Source organism: Balaenoptera ricei, chromosome 4 (assembly GCF_028023285.1).
Source record: "Balaenoptera ricei isolate mBalRic1 chromosome 4, mBalRic1.hap2, whole genome shotgun sequence".
Taxonomy (NCBI): Eukaryota; Metazoa; Chordata; class Mammalia; order Artiodactyla; family Balaenopteridae; genus Balaenoptera; species Balaenoptera ricei.
In genome coordinates, this window is record NC_082642.1 from 21,060,283 (window position 1) to 21,084,820 (window position 24,538).

Below are 24,538 nucleotides of genomic sequence, written 5' to 3' on the forward strand. Positions count from 1 at the left end.
ATATTTATATAAAAGATGAATCAAATATAGAAAATGTTAACTGGGTAATCTAGGTGAAGGGTATACAACTCTTCCAACATTTCCACAGGTTAGAAATTTTCCAAAATAAGTTTTTTAAAATGTGAGAACACGTTTCTGGAAAGAAGTTAATATAGGGTAAGAAATTAATATAGGGTATATGCCTTACTTAGCATCTATTCTGGTAGACACACACACACACACACAATTACAAACATCTCCTTTAATCCTCAACAATTCCTGAAGGAATTGATAGGACATATCATTTAACTGTTATATTATTTAAAAGTAAGGAAAACTAAAAGCCTAAGCAGACAAGTACTTCACCCTAAAAGCTCATTATCTCACCTTTAGAGAAAAAAATTAATTCTTGGGAAAAGAAAGGAAAACAATACACAGAGGTGTTAAATAAGGGTCAGCTCTAAGTGATAATACTATAGTGTTTTCTTTAGTTTTCTTCATTTTTCAGATTTTTACCACAAAAAAATAAGATTTATGCTCAAAAAATATTAGTTAGGATTTTTAATAAAACAATTTTATAGGAAGGCACAAATGAAATCTTTCTAGAATTTAATAAACTTAGCCAAGTTATTACTGGTATTTAGATTGCCAGGTTTCATGACTGCAAAAGGCAGGGATGGGTGCAAATGGCCAGGCAGTAATTACCCTTGGTACATTTACAGTGGAATATTTGCATGTTTCCTCCATGGGCGCTGTACCTTCTTGCTGGCCAAGACATCCAGGTCACAGCAGATTCGGGCACGTGTAGAGGAAGGCTGGATGATGTCATCCACAAACCCTGGGGAAGCACAGAAAAGGAAGCAGATCATCTGCAGCCCCAGATGCTGCCACCCACCCAACACCCACATGGTGCTCAGCCAGGGCACTATCTTCTGCGGCCAACAGTGTGAGCAGGGCCCAACCTGACACAAGAGGAGCTGGGTCCTGTGAACCTTCCCCTGATCCCAGGAGCCCCCTGTTCCTCTGGCAGGTCCCAAACTTCTGGCCTAGGAACACTCGGCAAGAAAAGGAAAATGTGACCCCCTCCCTACCAAGATGAATTCAACAGGGAATCAAATTAAGAAAGTGCACTTTTATTTTTTTTAAATCACTACAACAATTCCTCCTATCCTGTACATAAACCCCTCTGCAATGTTACTATGCCACTCCTCCCATCAGGAAGTGGATTGTATTTCTTCACCTGGCCTTGTAACTTGCCTTGGCCAACAGAATGTGGCAAAAGTAACACTGCAACTTCCAAACCTAGGCCTCAAGGCACCTTGCAGCTTCCCCGCTCTCCCTCTTGCCCTCAGGACACCATGTAAAGCAGTGTGGACTAGCCTCCCTAAGAATAAGAAACCACATGGAGAGAGAGTCTACCTGACAGCCAGCACCAGCCATGTGAGTGAGGCCATCGTGGACTAGCCCCAGTCAGACCGCCAGATGACACAGCTGCATGACTGATCCCAGGCCCAGCCAGCAGAAGAACCACCCAGCTCAGCCCAGACCAAACTGCTGACCCTCAGAACTATGAGGGAAAACGAAACAAAACAAAACAAAACAAAAACGGTGGTGGTTTTAAGTCACTTTGTTTTGGGTAGATTTTTCACAGCACTAGGGTGACTGGAACAACACTAAGAGACTCAGCCATTTCAGCAATGTTGTTTTGATTCTGGTGACAAAGCAGCGTCCTTAAGTGATGACTGCTCAGGGACAAGCCAGCCCTCACTGGTCTCCAGATTAAACTGGAAGGGCAAAGGCAGACTTCTGGAGTAAAATAAGAAGCAAGTGACCCAACAAATGAACGGAGCTGCCCTCCCCACCACAGGCCCTACCTCTCACGGCTGCAGGAAAAGGGTTGGCAAACTTCTCGATGTACTCTGCCTGAGCGGCCTCCACATTCTCGTGCCCTTTGAAGATGATCTCCACAGCGCCCTGTCACGAGAGGAGTTAGTGAACGCCCCTGGAGGCCCCTGGAGACCTGGGCAGGCCTCCCTCAGCTCATCATCATGGACGTGGTTGCCAGTGTCCTGGTAAATCAAAGTGTACCCGAGACAAGTGCCGGCTCCAGGTGCCTGGAGGTGACCTCCGTGACTCCGGGGGCTGTGATGGGTGCTCAGCTGCGGCCCCAGGGACGAGCAGCCCAGGCTAAGCCAGGTGTTTGCCTCCCCAGATTCTGTCCTGCTCTCTCCAACTGCATTTATCCTTCTCTGAGGCCAAGATATTTGGCCTAGTTTCCACTGTTAAATCCACAGTTCCCTCACTGAGGGAAGCAGAGTGCTGTTTTCCTTTTTCATGATTCTGAGCCCTGAGCACACAATTCAATGGCCAGAGGTGGAAAGACTGAAATGCAAATGTAGAAAAATGAGGACTGAAAGATGAGCCTTCACGTCAGAACCCTTGAAAGTCAGCTTGGAGAGGCGGGGGCACGGGAGTTACCTGGATCAACCGCACCAGCTGTTTTGAAGCAGGAAAGGAGTGGGGAGCAGGCACAGCAACAGGAAGTACCTGCCCTAAGTCAGCAGCTGGGGGCTGGGGGAATGTCCAGTCCTCCAAAGGCCAGTTCAGCCCCTTCCCCTTTACTGACGTCTCAAAACCCACTCTAGGCTCCTCCCACCTGGGCACGAAGATGGCGGCGGCACATGCCTGAAGTGAGAGGGCAGGAGGCAGGCTTGCCAGGGTCTAGACCCCAACTCCCTGGAGCCCTGGCCCCTCTCCAACATTTCCCAGACGCAGAAGGGAAAGCCAGAGGGCCTCACCTTTGCTCCCATGACTGCAATCTCTGCTGTGGGCCAGGCGTAGTTGGTGTCACCACAAAGGTGCTTGGAGCTCATGACATCGTAAGCTCCACCATAGGCCTAGAACAGACCCAAATGTTGAATGTTAGTGCCTGAGTCACCCATGTCATGTCCCTGCAAGACCCCAGGAAGCCAAGCAAAATGAGGACAAAAAGCAAGTAGAGCCCTCCTGGGCTGCTAAAGGCCCAGTGTCTGTGAGGCCAGGGAGCCGGAGCACAAGGGCACAGCCCACGGGCCTTTCACAGTTCATGGTCACGGTCTTTCCCGGCTGCTTTTTCCCACTGCTGCTTTCAGTTCCCAGATGACCAGGGACACCTCTGCAGGGCGTGTCTGCAGGGCTGTCCACGCTGTTCTGTCCTCCAGAGGCTTTTAAGGGGAGCGAGGCGTAGTCTCCCTCCAGCGCTGCTGAACCTCTCGGCCAGACTTCCAGCCACGACCCTGCTGTGGGAGTGAGTGAGCTCACAGCCTCCAGCGTGAGTTCCTCACCTTCCTGGTGATGACTGTCACTTTGGGCACAGTTGCCTCGGCAAACGCGTAGAGAAGCTTGGCGCCGTGCCGGATGATGCCCCCGTACTCCTGCGCGGTGCCTGGGTCACGAGGAAGAGTTACTGGATACCCACAGAATCCTCAGGAGGTCGGCCTCTGCTCTCAGCTGGGAGGTCTTCCCCCTCCCCAGAGGGCCACCCCTCACACAGCCGCACCATCCAGACACCCACAATATGGAGACGTCACAAATCCTGAGGGAATTTTGCAAGAAGATCTCCAAATAAAGTGGGTGCCTTGCTGGGCAAAACCGCCTCTCCTGGCCCCCACCTCTGTCAATGACTCACCAGGGAGAAAGCCAGGGACATCCACAAACGTGATGAGTGGAATATTGAACGCATCACAGAATCGGACAAAACGAGCCCCTTTCACGGATGAATTAATGTCCAAGCATCCTAGAAAAAGACAGATTATCCAGGCTGAGCTTCTGGGCAATTCCCAGTCCCACCCACAATGGGAATGTGCCCTCAGCAACCATTCAGAGCTGGTTACTAAGGAGGCACCAAAGTTACCTCCTCAGAAAACAGCTAAGGGGATCCTCACACTCCAGGAAAAACTGGGAAGACAGGAGAACCCACCTGGCACTTGCCAGAGGGCCAAGGAGTGGCGCCGCCCCTGAGGGTCTGGCAGCAAAGCGCAGGGCAGGCAGCCAGTCTCGGCCTCGTAAACTGAAGGGCTGCTTGCTGCCACCTGATGCACAGCCTGCCTCGCCCCTGCAGCCAGTCGTGGGAGGTGACATTCAGGGGCTGGTCTTAGAGAGTCCCTGTACCCTGGAATCGGATTCTGGCTTCACCAGCTATAGCCATGTGTCAGGTTAATTACTTCACTTTCTGAGCCTGAGATTCACCACCTGAAAGGCAGGGGTGTTACCCCTCTCCTACCACAGCTGTAAGGATTCCAGGAGACGGGATCTGTGAAAGGGCACAGAATGAGAGCTGTTACTAGTAAACCCTCTCCTAGCACAGCTGTAAGGATTAAAGGAGATGGGATCTGTGAAAGGGCACAGAATGAGAGCTCAGTTACTAGTAAACCCTCTCTTACCACACTTTGCAAAGTATTTTATAAAGCCAGCATTACCCCGATACCAAAACAAGAAAAGGACATTACAAGAAAATGCAGACCAAAATCCCTCAAGAACATAGATACAAACAGTCCTAAGATATTACCAAATCAAATCCAGCATTAGATAAAAACACTGATGCATCATGACCAAGTGCAGTTATACCCAGGAATTCGGACTTGATTTAATGTGTGAAAAGCAATGAAATTATTAAAGGAGAACAACCATATGGTCACTTCAATAGATATAAACATCTGAGAAAATTCAACATTCATAATTAAAAACTAGCAGTAAACTAGGAGTACAATTGAACTTCCATTGTCTGATAAAGAATATCTACAAAAAAACTTATATACTCATGGATTAGAAGAATAAATCCCCAAACTGATCTATACCAGTGCTGCCCAAAAGAGCTTTCTATGATGATGAAAATGTTCTCTGGCTTTGCTATTTGTCGACATAGTAGCCACTAGCCACATGTGGCTACCGAATACTTGAAACAGGACTAAAAAAGTGAGAGACCAAGTTCCCAATTGTAAAAGTGAGAGACTAAGTTCCTAATTGTATTTAATTTTAATTACTTATACTATTTTAATTATTTTAGATTTAAAGTTTAATAGCAAGTATAGTGGAGAAATCTGTATTTTTCAAGCAATTCCTATCAAAATCATAGGAATTTCTTTTGTAGAACTTGATAAGTGGATTCTAAGATTCACATGGTTAATACAAAGGAGAAAGAATGGTCAAAACGGTATTTTCTTTTTTAAAATATCAGTATAGGAAGACTTACACTAACTGACTTGAAGACTCACAAAAGCAGGGTTTCTCAGTCTTGGTATTATCAACAATTTGGACAGGATAATTCTTTGCTGTGGGTGTTTGACTTCTGCACGTAGGATGTAGAGCAGCATCTCTGGCCTGCACCCACTAGATGCCAGTAGCACACCCCTCCACCCCTCATCCCCACTGTGACAACCAAAAGTGTTTCCAACACTGCCACATGTTCCCAGGATATTGAAATTGTCCCTGGTGAGAACCACCAAGAACTACAAAGCTACAGTAATCAAGACAGTATGGCAGAGGCATAGAGGTAGGCAAAAACAGCAATGAAACAGGATAGATTGTGAAGAAACAGGCCCACACAACTGATTTTAGACCAGGCACCAAAACAATTCAGTGTGGAAAGTAAGTCTTGTTAACTAATGGTGATGGAACAATTAAATATCTGTATGGAAAAAAAAGGAAGTAGACTCCTGTTCCACTCTATACTCGACACACAAAAATTAGCCCAAAATGGATTGTAGACCTTAACATAATCCACAACTACAAAGCTCCTAAAAGATGATGTCGACTATCTTTGAAACCTTGTAGTAGGCAAAGATTTCCTGGAAAGGACACAAAAAGTTCTAATCAGAAGTAAAAACACTGATAAATGGGACTTTACCAAGTTTTTTAAATAATGTGAATCAAAAGACACCATTAATTAAATGAATAAATAAGTCACAGACCACGAAAAAAATATTTAAAATACACATATCTGACAAAGGATTCATATCCAGAATATATAAAGAACCCTACAAATCAACAATAAAAAGACAACTCAAAAAATAATAGCAATAGGCAAAACTTCCCTCTTGCCTAATGCATTTTCTGAGATGATAGAAATGTTCCATATCTTGTTTTGAATGGTGAACACAAGGTTGTATAAACTGCCAAAACCCATCCCAATGAACATGTAATTTACTGTGCCTAAATTGTAATTCAATAAAAGAAAAATCTATGTTAATGACTTGAAATAAAGAATGTGAGTGATGAGTCCTGGGATGAAGACAATTCTAAATTAAGAAACCACAAGAAGTACAAAGAGGCCAGAATAAAAATCAAAATGAAGAAAAATACAAGCAATGACAACCAAAACAAGATAAAATCGTTGGGGAAATGAACACAGTCAGAAATGGAAAACCTGTGGCCCTGAGCTGCCAAGAGTGGGCCCCAGGTCCACTAAGATGATGGCCTCATCATCTTAGGCCATAGTCCAGGCCTGACAGAGCACCTGGCACCCAGAGAGCCCAATGAGCCCTGGCTAATTCCTACAAGGAAGAAATGAGAACCAGTGTCAAGGGGGAGGAGGATTTGGGGAGGGAAGGATCGGGAGTTTGGGATTAGCAGATGCAAACTAGTATATATAGGTTGGATAAACAACAAGGTCCTAGGGTATAGCACAAGGAACTGTATTCAGTATCCAGTGATAAACCATAATGGAAAAGAATATATATATGTAGAACTAAGTCACTTTGCTGTAGAGCAGAAATTAACACAACACTGTAAATCAACTATACTTCAATAAAAAAGAAAAAGGGGGCTTCCCTGGTGGCGCAGTGGTTAGGAATCCGCCTGCCAATGCAGGGGACACGGGTTCATGCCCCGGTCCGGGAAGATCCCACATGCCACGGAGTGGCTATGCCCGTGAGCCACAACTACTGAGCCTGCGCGTCTGGAGCCTGTGCTCCGCAACAAGAGAGGCCGCGATAGTGAGAGGCCCGCGCACCGCGATGAAGAGTGGCCCCCGCTCGCCGCAACTGGAGAAAGCCCTTGCACAGAAATGAAGACCCAACACAGCCAAAATTAAATAAATAAATAAATAAATAAAAGAGTCAGAATCTATCACACTTATAAAAAAATAAAAAAATAAATAAAAAAGAAAAAAAGAAAACAAAGAAAAAAAAGAAAAAAGAAAAAGAAATGAGAACCAGAAAAGAGGCCTCCTCTGTGAGCCTCTAAAGCTGCTTATTTTGACACCCCATAAACATCACAAAGAATTACTGAGTCAAGAAGGAGGGAAGCTGAGGAACCACAATGGAACCAAGTATTCAGACTCCAGCCAGGGCTAGGGCAGGCCCCTAGGATAGACATTCTAAGTATTTGTAGATAAAGTTTCCACAATGAGCCAAGCAGTTTCTTAAAAAGTGAGCTTGTGAAAGTGCACCTGTACTGGAGGGTGCCAGAACCTGCAGACATAGTCACGGGACAAGAAGTATCTTTGAGCAGACACAGAAAATCATGTGAAGTCCACACCAGGGACAGACACAGCGAAGAGGAGGAACTAAAGAGATACGTGAACAGCCGAGAACTTACTGTAGGAACAAAATGCATTTTCAGTATGTGTAAATTCCTAACTTTAAACACTATTCCTAGACAACAAAATGGTGGAATAGGCAGCTCCAAGCTCCTGTCTGCAAACAGAAACATCAAAACACAGGCAGAAACTGTCAGAACCAACTTTGTCAAAACTCTGGAAAAGGAAAAAGTTTACAACTAAGTAAAAAGCTGAATCAGGAAAAAGGCAACTTAGAAACTGTAGGGAAGCTCTGTGGCGTTTTGAATTACACTTGCCCCACACTTCCCTGGTTCTAGAAGAAGCAAAGAAGACCTGAGGCACAAATCACCATGTAGGTCTGTTCTAACTTGTCTGGGGGCTACCTGAAAGATGGACGTAAGCCTTTCATCACTTCACCTAACTCAGAACTCACCCAGGCCAGAAAAGTGGCAGGCATTGCTCACTGTAAGACAAAAGAACCACCTATAGACATCTGGGGTGAAAGATTACAGTTGAGATTCCCTAAGGCCTGGGAGGAAAAAAACAGGGAGAGAGGGGGTTTGGGGGGGAAATTAGGTCATTCAAGAGCACCTGTGTATACAAGGGACTTCAGAAAGACGCAGATATGCCTAGAGCCAGATGCATGCTCAGAAAAGACCTGAGAAGGGAAATTAGAAAATACCTTGAACGGATCAGTGGAATGGAATAGAGAGCCCAGAAATAAACCCACATACCTAGGGACAATTAATCTTCGACAAAGAAGGCAAGAATATACAATGGGAAAAGACAGTCTCTTCAGCAAGTAGCGTTAAGAAAGTTGTACAGCCACATATAAATCAATGAAGTTAGAACACACCCTCACACCATACACAAAAATAAACTCAAAATGGCTTAAAGACTTCAATACACGACAAGACACCATAAATGTCCTAGAAGAGAACATAGGCAAAACATTCTCTGACGTAAATTGTACCAATGTTTTCTTAGGTCAGTCTCCCAGGGCAACAGAAATAAAACCAAAAATAAACAAATGGGACCTAATCAAGCTTATAAGCTTTCACACAGCAAAGGAAACCATAAACAAAATGAAAAGACAACCTACAGACTGGAAGAAAATATTTGCGAATGATGCAACCAACAAGGGCTTAATTTCCAAAATATACAAAGAGCTACAATTCAATAACAACAACACAAAAACCCAATCAAAAAATGGGCAGAAGACCTAAATAGACATTTCTCCAAAGAAGACATACAGATGGCCTATAGACACATGAATAGATGCTCATCATTGCTAATTATTAGAGAAATGCAAATCAAAACTATAATGAGGTACCACCTCACACCAGTCAGAATGGCCATCATTAAAAAGTCTACAAGTAATAAATGCTGGAGAGGGTTTGGAGAAAAGGGAATCCTCCTACACAGGTGGTTGCCATATGATCCAGCAATCCCACTCCTGGGCATACACCCAGACAAAATTATAATTCAAAAAGATGCATGCACCCCTATGTTCACAGAAGCACTATTTACAATAGCCAAGACATGGAAACAACCTAAATGTCCAGTGACAGATGAATGGATAAAGATGATGTGGTATATATATAATGGAATATTATTCAGTCACTAAAAAGAATGAAATAATGCCATTTGCAGCAACATGGATGGACCTAGAGATGATCATACTAAGTGAATTAAGTCAGGCAGAGAAAGACAAATACCATATGATATCACTTATATGTGGAATCTAAAATATGACACAAATGAACTTGTCTACAAAACAGAAACAGACTCATAGACAAGAAAACACACTTGTGGTTGCCAAGGGGGGGTGGGGGAGGATTGGGAGTTTGGGATTTGCAAACTATTATATATAGAATGGATAAACAACAAGGTCCTGCTGTATAGCACAGGGAACTAACAATATATTCAATATCCTTAGATAAACCAGAATGGAAAAGAATATGAAAAAGAATATATAAGTGTATAACTGAGTCACTTTGCTGTACAGCAGAAATTAATACAACATTGTAAATCAACTATACTTCAATAAAAAATTTTTAAAAAAGAAAATACCTTGAGATGAATTAAAATGAAAACATAACATTACAAAAGACTTGAGAAGACCTTAAGCTTTAACCTTGGGCTGATACCTAAACTCAGTTTAAGTCTGGCTACATGTTGAAGAACAGCCTCAGTACAGAGCCAATTTGCAAAGACTAGGAGAGATGTTTTCTTATTTGTCTGTTTTGGCACCTGGTGTTCAAGGTAATCTCTGTTAAAACAATAGCTGGACACAAGCTAAGGAAAACAACAAGGAATATAGCCTCTGCAAAAATAGTTGGGAAAAGTCACTAGACAAATGGACTACTACAGCATTCAACAATCAAAAAAACAACAAACTCTGGAAAAAGGGGAGAATATGATTTCCAGAGTTACCGCATTATAATATTCAAATGTTCAGTTTCCAACAAAAAATAACAAAGCATACAAAGAAACAGGAAAGTACAGCCATTCAAATGAGCAAAATAAATTAAAAGAATCCATCCCGCAGAAGCCCAGACAATGAACTTACTAAACAAAGATTTTAAAACAACTGTCTTAAATATGCTCAAGGAGGTAAAGGAAAACACGAAGAACTAAAAAAATCATGAAAAAAAAAAGTATGAACAAAATGAGAATATCAATAAAGAGAAATTATAAAAAGAAACCAAACAGAAATTCTATGGCTGAAAAGTACAATAACTGAAATGAAAAGTTCACTACAGGGGTTCAACAACAGACCTGAGTAGACAAGAAGGGTAAGAAAACTTGAAGATAAGAAAACTTAAATAATCCAGTCTGAGGAGCAGAAAGAAAAGAAAAAATGAAGTGAACATAGACTAAGGGACCTATGGAATATCATCAAGTGAACTGACATATACCACATGGCAGTACCAGAAGGAAGAGAGAGAGAGAAAGGGGCAGAGAGATTATTTGAAGAAATAATGTCCAAAAACTTCTCAATTTTGGCACAAGACATGAAGCTACAAATTCAAGAAACTCTAAGTAGGATAAACTCATACACACCCATACTGAGACACACTATAGTCAAATTATTAAAAGACAAAGACAGAATCTTGAAAGTAGCAAGAGAGAAGTGACTCATCATACACAAAGAATCTTCAATAAGCTTACCAAATGGGACACATATTTAAAGTGCTGAAAGTTCTATTTTTTATGGTAGTTCTATTTTTAGTTTTTTGAGAAACCTCCATACCGTTTTGCATAGTGGCTGCACCAATCTACATTCCCACCAGCAGTGTACAGGGTTCCCTTTTCTCCACATCCTTGTCAACATTTGTTATTTGTGTTCTTTTTGATGATAGCCATTCTGACAGGTGTGACGTGATATCTCATTGTGGTTTTGATTTGCATTTCCCTGATGATTAGCAAGGTTGAACATCTTTTCATATGCCTATTGGTTATATGCATTTCCTCTTTGGAAAAATGTCTATTCAGTTCTTCTGCCACAGTAATTCCACTCCTAGGAATATATCCAAAAAACCCAAAAACACTAATTTGAAAAAATACATGCACCCCAATGTTCATAGCAGCATTATTTATAATTGCCAAGATATGTAAGCAACCTAAGTGTCCATCAACAGATGAATGGATACAGAAGATGTGGTGTATATATACAATGGAATACTACTCAGACATAAAAAGAACAAAATTTTGCCATTTGCAGCAATATGGATGGACTTGGAAGGCATTATGCTAATTGAAATACAGTAAGTCCCCTACATACAAACAAGTTCCGTTCAAGCGCGGTCATAAGTCCAATTTCTTCGTAAGTCCAGAAAAGTTAGCCTAGGTACCCAACTAACACTATCAGCTATATAGTAATTGTGGTAATAGGTTTATAATACTTTTCACACAAATAATACATAAAAAACAAACACAAAAACTAAAGAAAACATCTTTAATCTTACGGTACAGTACCTTGAAAAGCACAGTAGTACAGTACAACAGCTGGCATACGGGGCTGGCATCGAGTGAACATGCAAGAAGAGTTACTGACTGGAGGAGGGAGAGGAGGTGGGAGATGGTAGAGCTGAAGGATCGTCAGCAATAGGAGATGGAGGGCAAGCTGCAATTTCACTCACGTCTGACGTTGATGGCACAGATTCTAGTTCCTTGCTGGATTCAATTCTATCTACCCTTTTGAAACAACGATCCAGTGATGTCTGGGTAGTAGCTCTTTTTTTCTCATGATAGATGACACAGTAGCACTGGATTGCATTCTTCACGGCTGCTGCAACCTTTGTGTACCATTCTACGTTCGGGTCCTGTGCCTCAAAAACTAACAGTGCCTTCTCAAATAAAGAATATTCCCTTGCTATTTCCTGCATCGTGAATCTCTTAGGTTCTTCAGTTACTTGTTCTTCTTCTTGTCTCTCTTCATCCTTTCTCTGGGCCTCCAATTCCATCAGGTCTTCATTAGTAAGCTCCCGCGTTGCACAGCAAGGAGTTCAATGAAGTCGTCCTCTTGCAGATCTAGCTCCAGCTTCTCGCTGAGGATCACTAAGTTGCTGAAGACCTCTTTGGACTCCTCATCCACCTTCTCAAATCCATGAAAATTGTGAACAAACTGCAGGCAAACGTTCTTCCAAACCCCATTCACGGTGATGCCGTAACCTCATGCCACGCAAAGTCAATGTTTTTTATGGCCTTGTAGATGTTACAGTCCTTCCAAAATTGTCGCAAGTTTGTTCCTGATTCATCACTCGCTTTTACTGCCTGATGAAAAGTGTGACATAAATAATATTTCTTGAAAGTCGCTATAACCCCTGGTCCATAGGTTGGATGAGCGACGTAGTATTCGGTGGCAGATGCACTACAGGACATTGGAATGAAAGTTGTCCATGAATGGGGGATGGCCCAGGGCATTGTCGAGCAGCAAAAGAATGTTGAATGGGACATCCTTCTCCAAGCAATATTTCTCCACATCTGGGATAAAGTGGTGGAAAAACCAGTCCTGGAAAATGGCCTGTGTAACCAGGCTTTGGGGTTACTCTTCCATACAATAGGAAGAGAGCCCTTGGCTATGTTTTTAAGGGCTCTTGGGTTCTCTGAATGATAAACTAAGAGAGGCTTCAGCTTTATATCACTGGAAGCATTGCCAGCAAACAACAGAGTTAGCTTATCCTTTGCTGCTTTATAGGCTGGCATCAACTTTTCCTACTTACTGATGTAACTTTGGTCTGGCCTCCTCTTCCAGTACAGTCCTGTCTCATCCACATTAAAAACCTGCTTGGGTGAATACACGCCTTCATCAAGAATTTCTCAAAGCATTTCAGGAAATTCCTGGGCAGCTACCATATTGTGAAGGTTGGCTCTAGTCTTGAAGCAATGAAACCAGCCATGGCTGGCATTAAAAGATGCACCCTCTGATTATTCGCCGTGTTTCTTCTTCAAGTTTTCATAACGGCTTTTAGCTTTCTCTTGAATCAGCATTAAGCTGAACAGGACTCGACACTGGTGCTGATCCTGCATCCACACACTGAGAAGTTACTCATCTCCTCCATCACTTTTCCACGCTTCTTCGATAGTATTGTTGACATCATCAGCACAGCAGACTTCATGTTCCATGATCTTGTCCTTGTTATTTAGAATTGTGCTGATGGTTGAACAATTCATGTTATAAGAATGAGTGATGTCTACCATCTTTTTGCCTTGCTCCACTCTCTCAATTATTTTCATTTTTCTTTCCACTGTTATCGCTTGGCACTTCTTAGCAGTACCCACTACATCACCGCTGCTTTTACGCTTACTTCCGGACATCCTGGGCTTGAAATAAAGATACTGTACTACTGTACTCTATACCGTACTGTACAGTAAAGTACACAAAAGCACAACCACTTGTAGAGGATGCACGCACGTGACAATGTACGCCAGGCACGTGAACTAACTTACGTGATTAGACAGGCGAACACACGTTCGCATCTTTGAAAGTTCACAACTTGAAGATTCGTATGTAGGGGACTTACTGTAAGTTAGAGAAAGACAAATACTGTATGGTATTACTTATATATGGAATTTTAAAAATACAACAAACTAGTGTATATAACAAAAAAGAAGTGGACTCACAGATATAGAGAACAAACTACAGGTTACTGGTGAGGAGCAATAAGGGGGGGAGGGGCAATATAGGGGTAGGGGAGTAAAGGACACAAACTACTAGGCACAAAATAAGATACAAAGATATATGTATAACATGGGGAATATAGCCAATATTTTATAATAACTATAAATAGAGTATAACCTTTAAAAATTCTGAATCATTATATTGTACACCTGTAATATATAATATTATACAGCAACTATACTTCAATTAAAAAATTAAAAAACAAGATGCTGAAAGAATAAAACACAACCAACAACTCTATACTTGGCAAACTGTCCTTCAAAAATGAGGGACAAATAAAGACATTCCTAGATAAACAAAAGCTGAGGAGTTCGTTACCACTAGGCCTGCCCTACAAGAAATGGTAAAGGGAGCCCATCATGTTGAAATAAAAGGGTAGTAGATGGTATCACAGAACTGTATGAAGAAGTAAAGATTTCCAGTACAGGTAACTACATGGGGAAATATAAAAAAGCCAGTATTATTGTATTTTTGGTTTGTAACACCACTTTTTATTTCTTACATGATTTAAAAAACAAATGCAGGGAATTCCCTGGTGGTCCAGTGGTTAGGACTCCACGCTGTCACTGACAGGGCCTGGGTTCAATCCCTGGTTGGGAAACTAAGATCCTGCAAGCTGCGTGGCATGGCCAAAAAAAACCAAACCAAACAAAGAAAAATGAAGCCCACAAAGGTTCACTGGTGAATTCTACAAAACCTTTAAAAATGAAATTACACCAATTCTCTACAATCTCTTCTAGAATATAGAATCAGAGGGAATACTTCCTAACTCATTCTATGAGGCCATCATCACCCTAATACCCAAACCAGGCAAAAACATCACAAGAAATCTATAGACCAGTGTCTCTCACAAACATAGATGCAATAATCCTCAACAAAACATTTAACAAATCAAACCCAGTAACATACAAAAATAATTATACACCACTTCCAAGTGGGATTTATCCCAGGTATGCAAGGCTGATTCAACATATGAAAAACAATTCAGGTACTCCATTACATCAACAGGCTAAAGAAGAAAAATCACATGAACGTATCAATAGATGCAGAAAAGCATTCACAAAATCCAACACCTACTCATGATAAAAACTCTCAGCAAACTAGAAATACAGGGGAACTTTCTCAGCTTCATAAAGAACATCTACAAAAACATATAGCTAACATCATACGTAATGGTGAAAAACTAGAAGCTTTCCCACTAAGATCAGGTATAATGCAAGAAAAGTGCCCTCTCACCACTCCTTTTCAAAACTATGCTGGAAGTCCTAGCTAATACAATGAAACAAGGAAAGGAAATATATAAAAGGCATACAGATTGGGAAGGAAGAAATCAAACTTTCTTTGTTTACAGATGACATGACCATCTATGTAGAAAATCCTAAAGAACAAAAGTACTGCTGAAACTAATAATTATAGCAAAGCTGCAGAACACAAAGTGAATTTATTAAAGTCAATCGCTTTCCTGTATACCAGCAATGAATTTGAAACTAACAACAGAATACTGTTTACATTAGCACACCCCCACCCCCCCCAAAAAATACATAGGCATAAATCTAACAAAACAAGATCTATATGAGGAAAATTACAAAACTCTGATGAACAAAATGAAAAAGCTAAATAAGTAGAGAGATATTCCATATTCATGGATAGAAAGACTCAATATCATCAAGAAGTATGGTATTGGTGAAATAAATCAATGGAACAGAATAAAGAGCCCAGAAATAGACCTACATAAATATAATCAACTGATCTTTGACAAAGGACCAAAAGTAATACAATGGAAGAAAAACAGTCTTTTAACAAATGATGCTGGAACTACTGGACATCCACATCCAAAAAAACTGATGTAGACAAACCTTATACCTTTAACAAAAATTAACTCAAAATGGATCCACAGACCTAAATGTAAAACACAAAACTATAAAACTCATAGAAGATAACACGGGAGAATACCTAGGTGACCTTGGATATGGCAGTAACTTTTTAGATACACTACTTTCAAAGGCATGATCTATGAAAGAAATAATTGGTAAGCTGGACTTCACTAAAATTAAAAACTCCTCTGTGAAAGACACTATCTAGAGAATGAGAAGACAACCACCAACTGGGAGAAAATATCTGCAAAACACACAATCTGATAAAGGACTGCTATCTAACATATACAAAGAACTCTCAAAACTTGTGAAAGAATTTCAATCTAAAATAGAACTGGAGGATGTAATTGGAAAATCTCACACATGGGCCCTCAGGAAGACAAAACTTAAGGACTAAGAAACTGATTTCCTTTAAAGGCCTGATTTACAGAACACTGATAGTGCCAAAATTTTCTCAGATGACAGGGGGTTGATCAGGGGTTATCTCATATCAACCTTGGGAAGTTTCATGAATGGGAGATGACCCAGGTCAGGATGGACTCAAAAAGCGGGCTGAATTGAGTTTTGTTTCTGTGACTGGACTGATTTTATCTGCTCAGGAAGTTTTCAAGGCTGGTCTCCATTTGTCGTTTATTTTAACTGACTCTAACTGGACTCCCCCCCAACTCTTTACATTTCCTGTCCATAAATACAACCTGCCCCAAACCCTCAATGGACTCACCTGTAGCTTGCTACAGTTTGCTTGTCCTGAACTACAGTTCCTCTGCTATTCCTGAATAAACTCATCTTTTTGAGTTTACCTCTTTGTTTAGGTCAAACAAACACAACAATAAGAAAATGACCCAATTAAAAAATGGCCAAAGACCTGAACAGATACCTCACCAAAGAAAACACAGACAGGGCAAATAAGCATATGAAAAGATGCTCCACATCATACGTCATCAGGGAAATACAAATTAAAATACACACTTATCAGAATAGCCAAAATGTAGAACACTGAGAACACCAAAAGCTGACAAGGATGTGGAGCAATAGGAACTCTCCTTCACTGCTGGTGGGGATGCAAATTAGTACAGCCACTCTGGAAGACAGTTTGGCAGTTTCTTACAAACTAGACATACTCTTACCATTTGAGCCAGCAATCATGCTCCTCGGTATTTACCCAAATGAGTTGAAAACTTACATCCACATAAAAACCTGCACAAGAATGTTTTTAGCAGCTTTATTAATAACTGCCACAACTTAAAAGTAGCCAGGACGTCTTTCAGTAGGTGAATGGATAAATGAACTGTGATATATCCAGACAATGTAATATTAACACTAAAAAGAAATCAGCTATCAAGCCGTGAAAAGACACAGAGGAAACGTGAATCATAGAGTATGTGGCCTTATCAGACCAGCTTCCTCCATATAACTAACTGGAAGAGGCTGATCTGAAAAAGCTACATACTGTATGATTCCAACTATATGACATTTTGGAAAAAGAGAACTATGGAAACAGTAGAAGGATGAGCGGTTGCCAGGGGTTATCAGGCTAACAGGGTTAGGGGGAAGGGAGTGATGAACAGGTGGAGCACAGAGGATTTTTAGGGCAAGTGAAACTATTTTATATGATGCTGCAAATGGTGGATACATATCATTACACATTTATCCAAACCTACAGAATATCCAACGCCAAGAGTCAACCCTACAGTAAACCATGGACTTGTAATGATGTGTCAATGTACATTCCATAATAGTGACAGACGTACTGCTCTGGTTCAGAATACTGATAGTGGGGTAGGCTGTATATGTGTGAAAACAGAGTATATATGGGAATGCTCTGTTGTTTCCACTCAATTTTACTGTGAACCTAAAAGAAGCTCTAAAAAATAAAGTTTATTTAAAAAAAAAAAAAAGATTAGACACTATGACCAAATGGGATATATCCCAGGAATGCAAAAGTGGTTCAATATACAAAAAAATCAATCAGTATAATACACCACATTAATAGAACAAAGGACAAAAGCTACATGATCAACTCAACCAACATAGAAAAGCCATTTGGCAAAATCTATCACCTTTCGTGATAAAACACTCAGAAAACTACAAATAGAAGGAAATTTCCCCAACACGATGTAGACCATATATGAAAAACCCACAGCTAACATCATATTCTATAGTGAAACACAAAGTTCTCTCCCTAAGATCAGGAACAAGACAAGGATGCCCACTGGCACCATTGCTATTCAACACTGTGCTGGAAGTTCCAGCCAGAGCAATTAGACAAGAAAAAATAATAATAAAAGGCAACTAAATTGGAGAAGAAGTAAAACTATCTTTATATGCATTAAGTATGATCTTATATGTAGAAAATTCCAGAGAATCTACAAGAAAGCTACTAAAGCTAATAAATTCAGCAAAGTTGCAGGTTACAAGATCAGCAAACAAAACGCAGTTGCATAGTTGTCTTTCTATATACCGATAATGAACAATCAAAAAAGAAATTGAGAAAGGAATTCCATTTACAATAGCAACTAAAAGAATAAAACAAGAGTAAATTTAACCAAGATGTTAAAGACCTGTGCAGTAAAAACTACAAAACACTGCTGAAGAAATAAAAGAAGACCAAAATAAATGGAAAGGGGACTTCCCTTTTGGCACAGTGGTTAAGAATCCGCCTAACAATGCAGGGGCCGTGAGTTTGATCCCTGGGCTGGGAAGATTCCACATGCCACGGAGCAACTAAGCCTGTGCACCACGACTGCTGAGTCTGTGCTCTAAAGCCTGCAAGCCACAACTACTGAGCCCACGCACCACAACTATTGAAGCCTGCACACTCTGGGACCTGCATGTCGTAACTACTGAGCCCATGTGCTGCAACTACTGAAGCCCGTGCACCTACAGCCCGTGCTCAGCAACAAGAGAAGCCACTGCAATAAGAAGACCACACACCACAACAAGAGTAGCCCCTGCTCATCACAACTAGAGAAAGCCCGAGCCTAGCAATGAAGACCCAACACAGCCAAAAATTTAAAATAAATAAATAAATAAATAATAAATGGAAAGACATCCTGTGTTCATGAGTTAGAAAACTTTACATTGTTAAAATGTCAATACTTCATAAAGTGATCAGCAGATTCAATGCAATTGCTACCAAAATTCCAACAACCTTTTTGCAGAAATGGAAAGGCCAATAGTCAAATTCATATGGAATTGCAAGGGGCCCCAAAAAGCCAAAATAATCTGAAAAGGAAGAACATGAGAAGACTCACACTTCCCAATATTAAAACTTACTACAAACCTACCGTAATCAAAACAGTGTGATACCAGAACATGGATAGACTTGCAGACCAAAGGAATAGTATTGAGACCCCAGAAATAAACTCATACATCTACAGCCCACTGACGTCTAACAAAAATGCCAAGTCCATTCAATAGGGAAAGAATAGTCTACTCAACAAATGGTGCTGGGATAACTGAATTTCTGCGTGCAAAAGAATGAAGCTCACTACAAATGCTAATGCATATATATGGAATATTAAAAAAAAATGGTACTGATGAACCTAATTGCAGGGCAGGAATAAAGATATAGACATAGAGAATGGACTTGAAGACACAGGGTGGGAGGGGGAAGCTGGGGTGAAGTGAGAGTAGCATCAACATATATACACTACCAAATGTAAAATTATTAGCTAGTGGGAAGCATCAGCATAGCACAGGGAGATCAGCTCGGTGCTTTGCGATGACCTAGAGGGGTGGGATAGGGAGGGTGGGAGGGATGCTCAAGAGGTAGGGCATATGGGGACATACGTATGCATATGGCTGATTCACTTTGGTGTACAACAGAAACTAACACAATATCGTGAAGCAATTATACTCCAATAAAGATCTATTAAAAAAAAAGAAGAATGAAGCTGAACCCCTAACTTACACTATATGTAAAAATAACTCAAAACTGATCAAACCTAAATGTGAAAGGTAAAAGCATAAAAATTCTAAAAGAAGACATAGGGGAAAAGCTCTATGACATTGGATTTGCAAATAAGTTCTTATAATATGACTCCAAAAGCACAAGCAACCAAAAACAAAGAGAGAGAGAAAGAGAATTAGACTTCATCAAATTTTATAACTTTTGTATATCAAATGACGTTATCTAGAAAGTGTAAAGACAACCTACAGAATGGAAGAAAATATTTGCAAATCATTTATCTGATAAGGGTTTAATATCCAGAATATACAAAGAATGCTTGTAACTCAACAACAACAAAAAAACTCTAAGTAATTAAAAATGGGCAAAGGACTTGAATAGACATTTCTCCAAAGATATGCAAATAGCCAATAAGCCTAAGAAAAGATGCTCAACATCCCTAATCATTAGGGAAATATAAATGAAAACCACAATGGGATAATACATCACACCCATTAGGACTGGCTATTATCAAAATATACCAGAAAATAACAAGTGTTGACGAGTATGAAGAAATTGGAACCCTGTCCATTGCTAATGAGAATGTAAAACAGTGCAGCCGCTGTGGAAAACAGTGTGATATTTCCCCAAAAAAGTAATCCTAAAATTACCATATTACTCAGTAATTCCACAACTAGGTATATACCCAAAAGAACTGAAAACAGGGTTTCAAACAAATACTTGTACACCAATGTTCACTGTGACATTATTCACAATAGCAAAAAGGTGGAAACAACCCAAGTGTCCATCAACAGATAAATGATTAAACAAAATGCAGTTATACACATGCAATGGAATATTATATAGACATGAAAAGTTAAAATGAAGTTCTGATACATGCTACAATATGAATGAACCTTGAAAACATTATGCTAAGTAAAACAAGCCAGACACAAAGGAACAAATATTGTATGATTCCACTTATATGGCATATCTAGAATAGGTAAATTCACAGAGAGTAGATTAAGATTACCAAGGGTGGGAGGTAGGATGGAAATGAAGTGTCTATTTGGGATGATTTGAAATTTTGGGGGGAAAGTTAGTGGTAATGGGCTCACACATTGTGAATGTAATTGATGCCACTGCACTGTACCCTTAAAAATGGTTAAAATAATATCAAAACAACAAACAACCCAATCAAAAAATGGGCAGAAGACCTAAATAGACATTTCTCCAAAGAAGACATACAGATGGCCAACAGGCACATGAAAAGATGCTCAACATCACTAATTATTAGAGAAATGCAAATCAAAACTACAATGAGGCATCATTTCACACCAGTCAGAATGGCCATCATCAAAAAGTCTACAAATAATAAATGCTGAAGAGGGTGTGGAGAAAAGGGAACCCTCTTGCACTGTTGGTGGGAATGCAAGTTGGTGCAGCCACTGTGGAAAACACTATGGAGGTTCCTAAGAAAACTAAAAATACAGCTACCATATGATCCAGCAACCCCACTCCTGGGTATATATACAGAAAAGACAAAAACTCTAATTCGAAAAGATACATGCACACCAATGTTCATAACAGCACTATTTACAATAGCCAAGATATGGAAGCAACCTAAGTGTCCATCGACAGATGAATGGATAAAGAAGATATGGTATATATATATTATATATATATATATAATATATATATATAATATATATATTATATATATTATATATATATTATATATATATTATATATATATACACATACAATGGAATATTACTCACCCATAAAAAAGAATGAAATATTGCCATCTGAAGCAACATGGGTGGACCTAGAGATTATCATACTGAGTGAAGTATGTCAGACGGAGAAAGACTAATATTATATGTTATCACTTATATGTGGAATCTAAAAAATAATACAAATGAACTTATTTACAAAACAAAAACAGATTCACAGACATAAAAAACAAACTTATGGTTACCAAAGAGGAAAGGGGAGGGGGTGAGGGATAAATTAGGAGTATGGAAATAACAGATACACACCACTATATATAAAATAAACAATAAGGATTTACTGTATAGCACAGGGAACTATATTCAATATCTTGTAATAACCTATAATGGAAAAGAATCTGAAGAATTTATATATATACACATATGGCTGAATCACTTTGCTGTACACCTGAAACTAACACTATATTGCAAATCAACCATAGTTTAGTAACAAAAAAAAAAGGTTAAATTGGCAAATTTTATGTTATATATATTTTACCACAATAAAAAACATTTTTACAAACCTTTTTCTAAAGACAAGGAGAAACTGCCACAGCAGAAATAAAAGATGAGGCTAGGTCAAAAAGGGAGGGTGTATGTGTCCACATAGGGATTCAAAGGAAACCTAAGAAGGAAAATAGTAAGGAGGGAAGCAGTATCCAGAGTCCCCAACCCCACCCAGAGCACAACCATGGAAGAGTCCCCACACCCTGGCTGTGACTCAAGTCTGACCATCTCACCAGAAAGCTGCAGGGTACAGACACAGCAAGATGCTGTTAACTTGTCATGGATCGGGGACTTCCCTGGTGGCGCAGTGGTTAAGAATCCGCCTGCCAATGCAGGGGACACAGGTTCAAGCCCTGGTCCGGGAAGATCCCACATGCCACGGAGCAGCTAAGCCCGTGCGCCACAACTACTGAGCCCGCATGCCACAACTACTGAAGCCTGCATGCCTAGAGCCCGTGCTCCACAACAAGAGAAGCCACCAAAATGAGAAGCCCACGCACCACAACAAAGAGCAGCCCCTGCTCGCTGCAACTAGAGAAAGCCTGTGTGCAGCAACGAAGACCCAACATAGCCAAATTAATTAATTAATTAATTAAATTTTAAAAAAGAGTATATAACTTGTCATGGACCAACTGTTCTCCTGGCACCATCAAAGGCACTAGAGAGAAAACTGTGAATAAGACACTAACACCCCTGGCTTCAGAGGGCTCATAGTTTAGTGGGTCAGTCATAATGTAATTAGGGGGACAGAAAGCAGGCCTCTGAAAAAGTAAAGACCTTAAAAGTCGAGGAGGAAAGTTATCTATAAATCCTTAAAAAATTAGAGAAGCATGAAAGAAGCATTTTCAGATGCTTATGTTAATTTTGAGAAATTAAGAGACAAAGGAGCTTTCACAACTTCAGCTATTGATATTTGAGTGTTTTTCTCTGGCCACAGAAGGCCATGTCTGAGGAAAAGGCAGAAGATGGGCACCTTGGGCCCAGGCAGCCCTGGCTCCCAACCACCCCCCAAGGTCTATGAGAGTGTCTCCCTCCTACCTGAAGCCACTTTAGGTTGGTTGCCAACAATTCCAACAGTCCTCCCATTCATTCTTGCAAAACCAACAATGATGTTCTTGGCATAACTGGGCATGATCTCAAAAAATTCTCGCTCATCAACAACCTGCAGGGATAAATTTACTCCTGAGTTCAAAATGATAAACAAGATCCAACTCCATTATAGAATGACAGACATTTACAGAATTACAGGCCGGATAGCTGCCCCCTACCACAGGTTCTACCAGGAAGCAGGACAACAGGCAGAGGCAGTACCTCCTCCCTGCTGGAAGGGAAAACAACCTCGTACACAACTGGAAGAGGATAAACCAGTACAGTCTTTTTTAAAGGTTCTATTTGAACTTGGCATATTTAATACACTTTTTTTTACCTTACTTTGAAATCATTTCAAATTTCCATAAAAATTTCCAGAATAATACAAAAAATTTAAATATCCTTCACCCAGATTCCCCATTTATTAACGTTTTACCATGTAAGCTTCATAGTTCCCTCTCCCAACCTGCCTACCCTGCTTTTCTCTCTGTCTCTTAAGTATGTGTCTGTGTATATATTCTCTAACTATATATATGTCCATACACACGACTTTTTTCCTAAACTGTTTGAGAATAAGTCACAGACACGACACCTCTTTACCTCTAAGTACCTATCTAAGTGTCTATCTCCTAAGAACAGGACATTCTCTTATATAACTTCAGTGATATTATCAAAATCAGGAAATTAACATTAATATATTATTATCTATTATAAAACCTTATTCAAATTTCGCCAGTTATTCCAATAACATCCCTTATAGCAACAAAAATCTGGTTCTAGAACCTGACCCAAGATCACCTGGTACTCTGAGTGGTCATGTGGTCTCTTTAGCCTGCCTTGATTTTTTCCCCTCAATCTTTGTCTTTCATGTTCATAACATCTTTGAAGACTACAGATCAGTTACTTGGTTATTTGGGTTTCATGTTTGTTCATGTTTAATTTCAGGTAAAGCGTTTTTGGCAGGATATCACAGAAGTGACCCTCTCAAGTGCATCACATCAAAAGGCACATGATGTCAATTTGTCCATTAATGGCGGTGATATATGTCAGGTTTCTCCCCTGTAAAGTTACTATTTTTCCACTTGTAATTAATAAGTATTTTGTGGGGAAATATTCTGAAATTATGTAAAAATCCTATGCTTCATCAAGCTTTTACCTAGTAGGTTTAGTTAGCATTCTTGGATGATCCTTGCTTATTAACCCAATTACTGCCATGATAATTGCCAATTTTTCTAACTCCATTTTTCCTTCTCCATTTATTACTTGGTATTCTACTGTCAAAAATGTCTTTGCCTTTCCCATTTACTTATGAGAAATTCACAGTATGAAGGTATAGATTTTTGTTTTATTATGTGGATTATAATCTTTACCACCAACATTATTTATTTTATGTTCAAATTGTCCCATATTTGACAGTGAGAGCTCATTCAAGGTGGATCCTATGCCCTTTTGATGATTCTCCATCATTCTTTGAGCATTACCTTACATTCTGGAATTACCTTACTTTCAGGTTCATCTTGTATTTTTTTCCTGCCCCTAGCCCTAGAATCAGCCATTTCTCCAAGGGAACCAGGTCCCAAGGGTGGGGGGTAGAATAAATGGCTGCTTCTAAGAAGTTAGCCCAGAGCACAGAGCTAGGAGATCTACATACACATACACATACACACACACACACACACACACACACACACACTTATTTCTATA

General features: G+C 40.1%; 1 protein-coding gene across 5 annotated transcripts in view; it reads right to left on the minus strand.

Moving 5' to 3' along the window:
* Positions 1–525: 525 nt before the first annotated feature.
* The window catches only part of PCCB (propionyl-CoA carboxylase subunit beta), an 84,914-nt gene continuing 60,901 nt past the window's right edge, over positions 526–24,538 (minus strand). The window contains exons 10-17 of one of the 5 annotated variants that reach the window (XM_059920272.1): positions 22,784–22,907; positions 3,647–3,754; positions 3,303–3,403; positions 2,778–2,876; positions 2,527–2,664; positions 1,854–1,953; positions 1,399–1,546; positions 742–817 (exon numbers count right to left, since the gene is read on the minus strand). In XM_059920272.1, the coding sequence (XP_059776255.1) occupies positions 1,440–1,546; positions 1,854–1,953; positions 2,527–2,664; positions 2,778–2,876; positions 3,303–3,403; positions 3,647–3,754; positions 22,784–22,907 (777 nt within the window). In that variant the 3' untranslated portion in view covers positions 742–817; positions 1,399–1,439. Of the gene's footprint in view, positions 818–1,398; positions 1,547–1,853; positions 1,954–1,986; positions 2,362–2,457; positions 2,665–2,777; positions 2,877–3,302; positions 3,404–3,646; positions 3,755–22,783; positions 22,908–24,538 lie in introns of those variants that run through there. The other 4 variants (XM_059920271.1, XM_059920274.1, XM_059920273.1 and 1 more) reach the window with 4 other exon arrangements.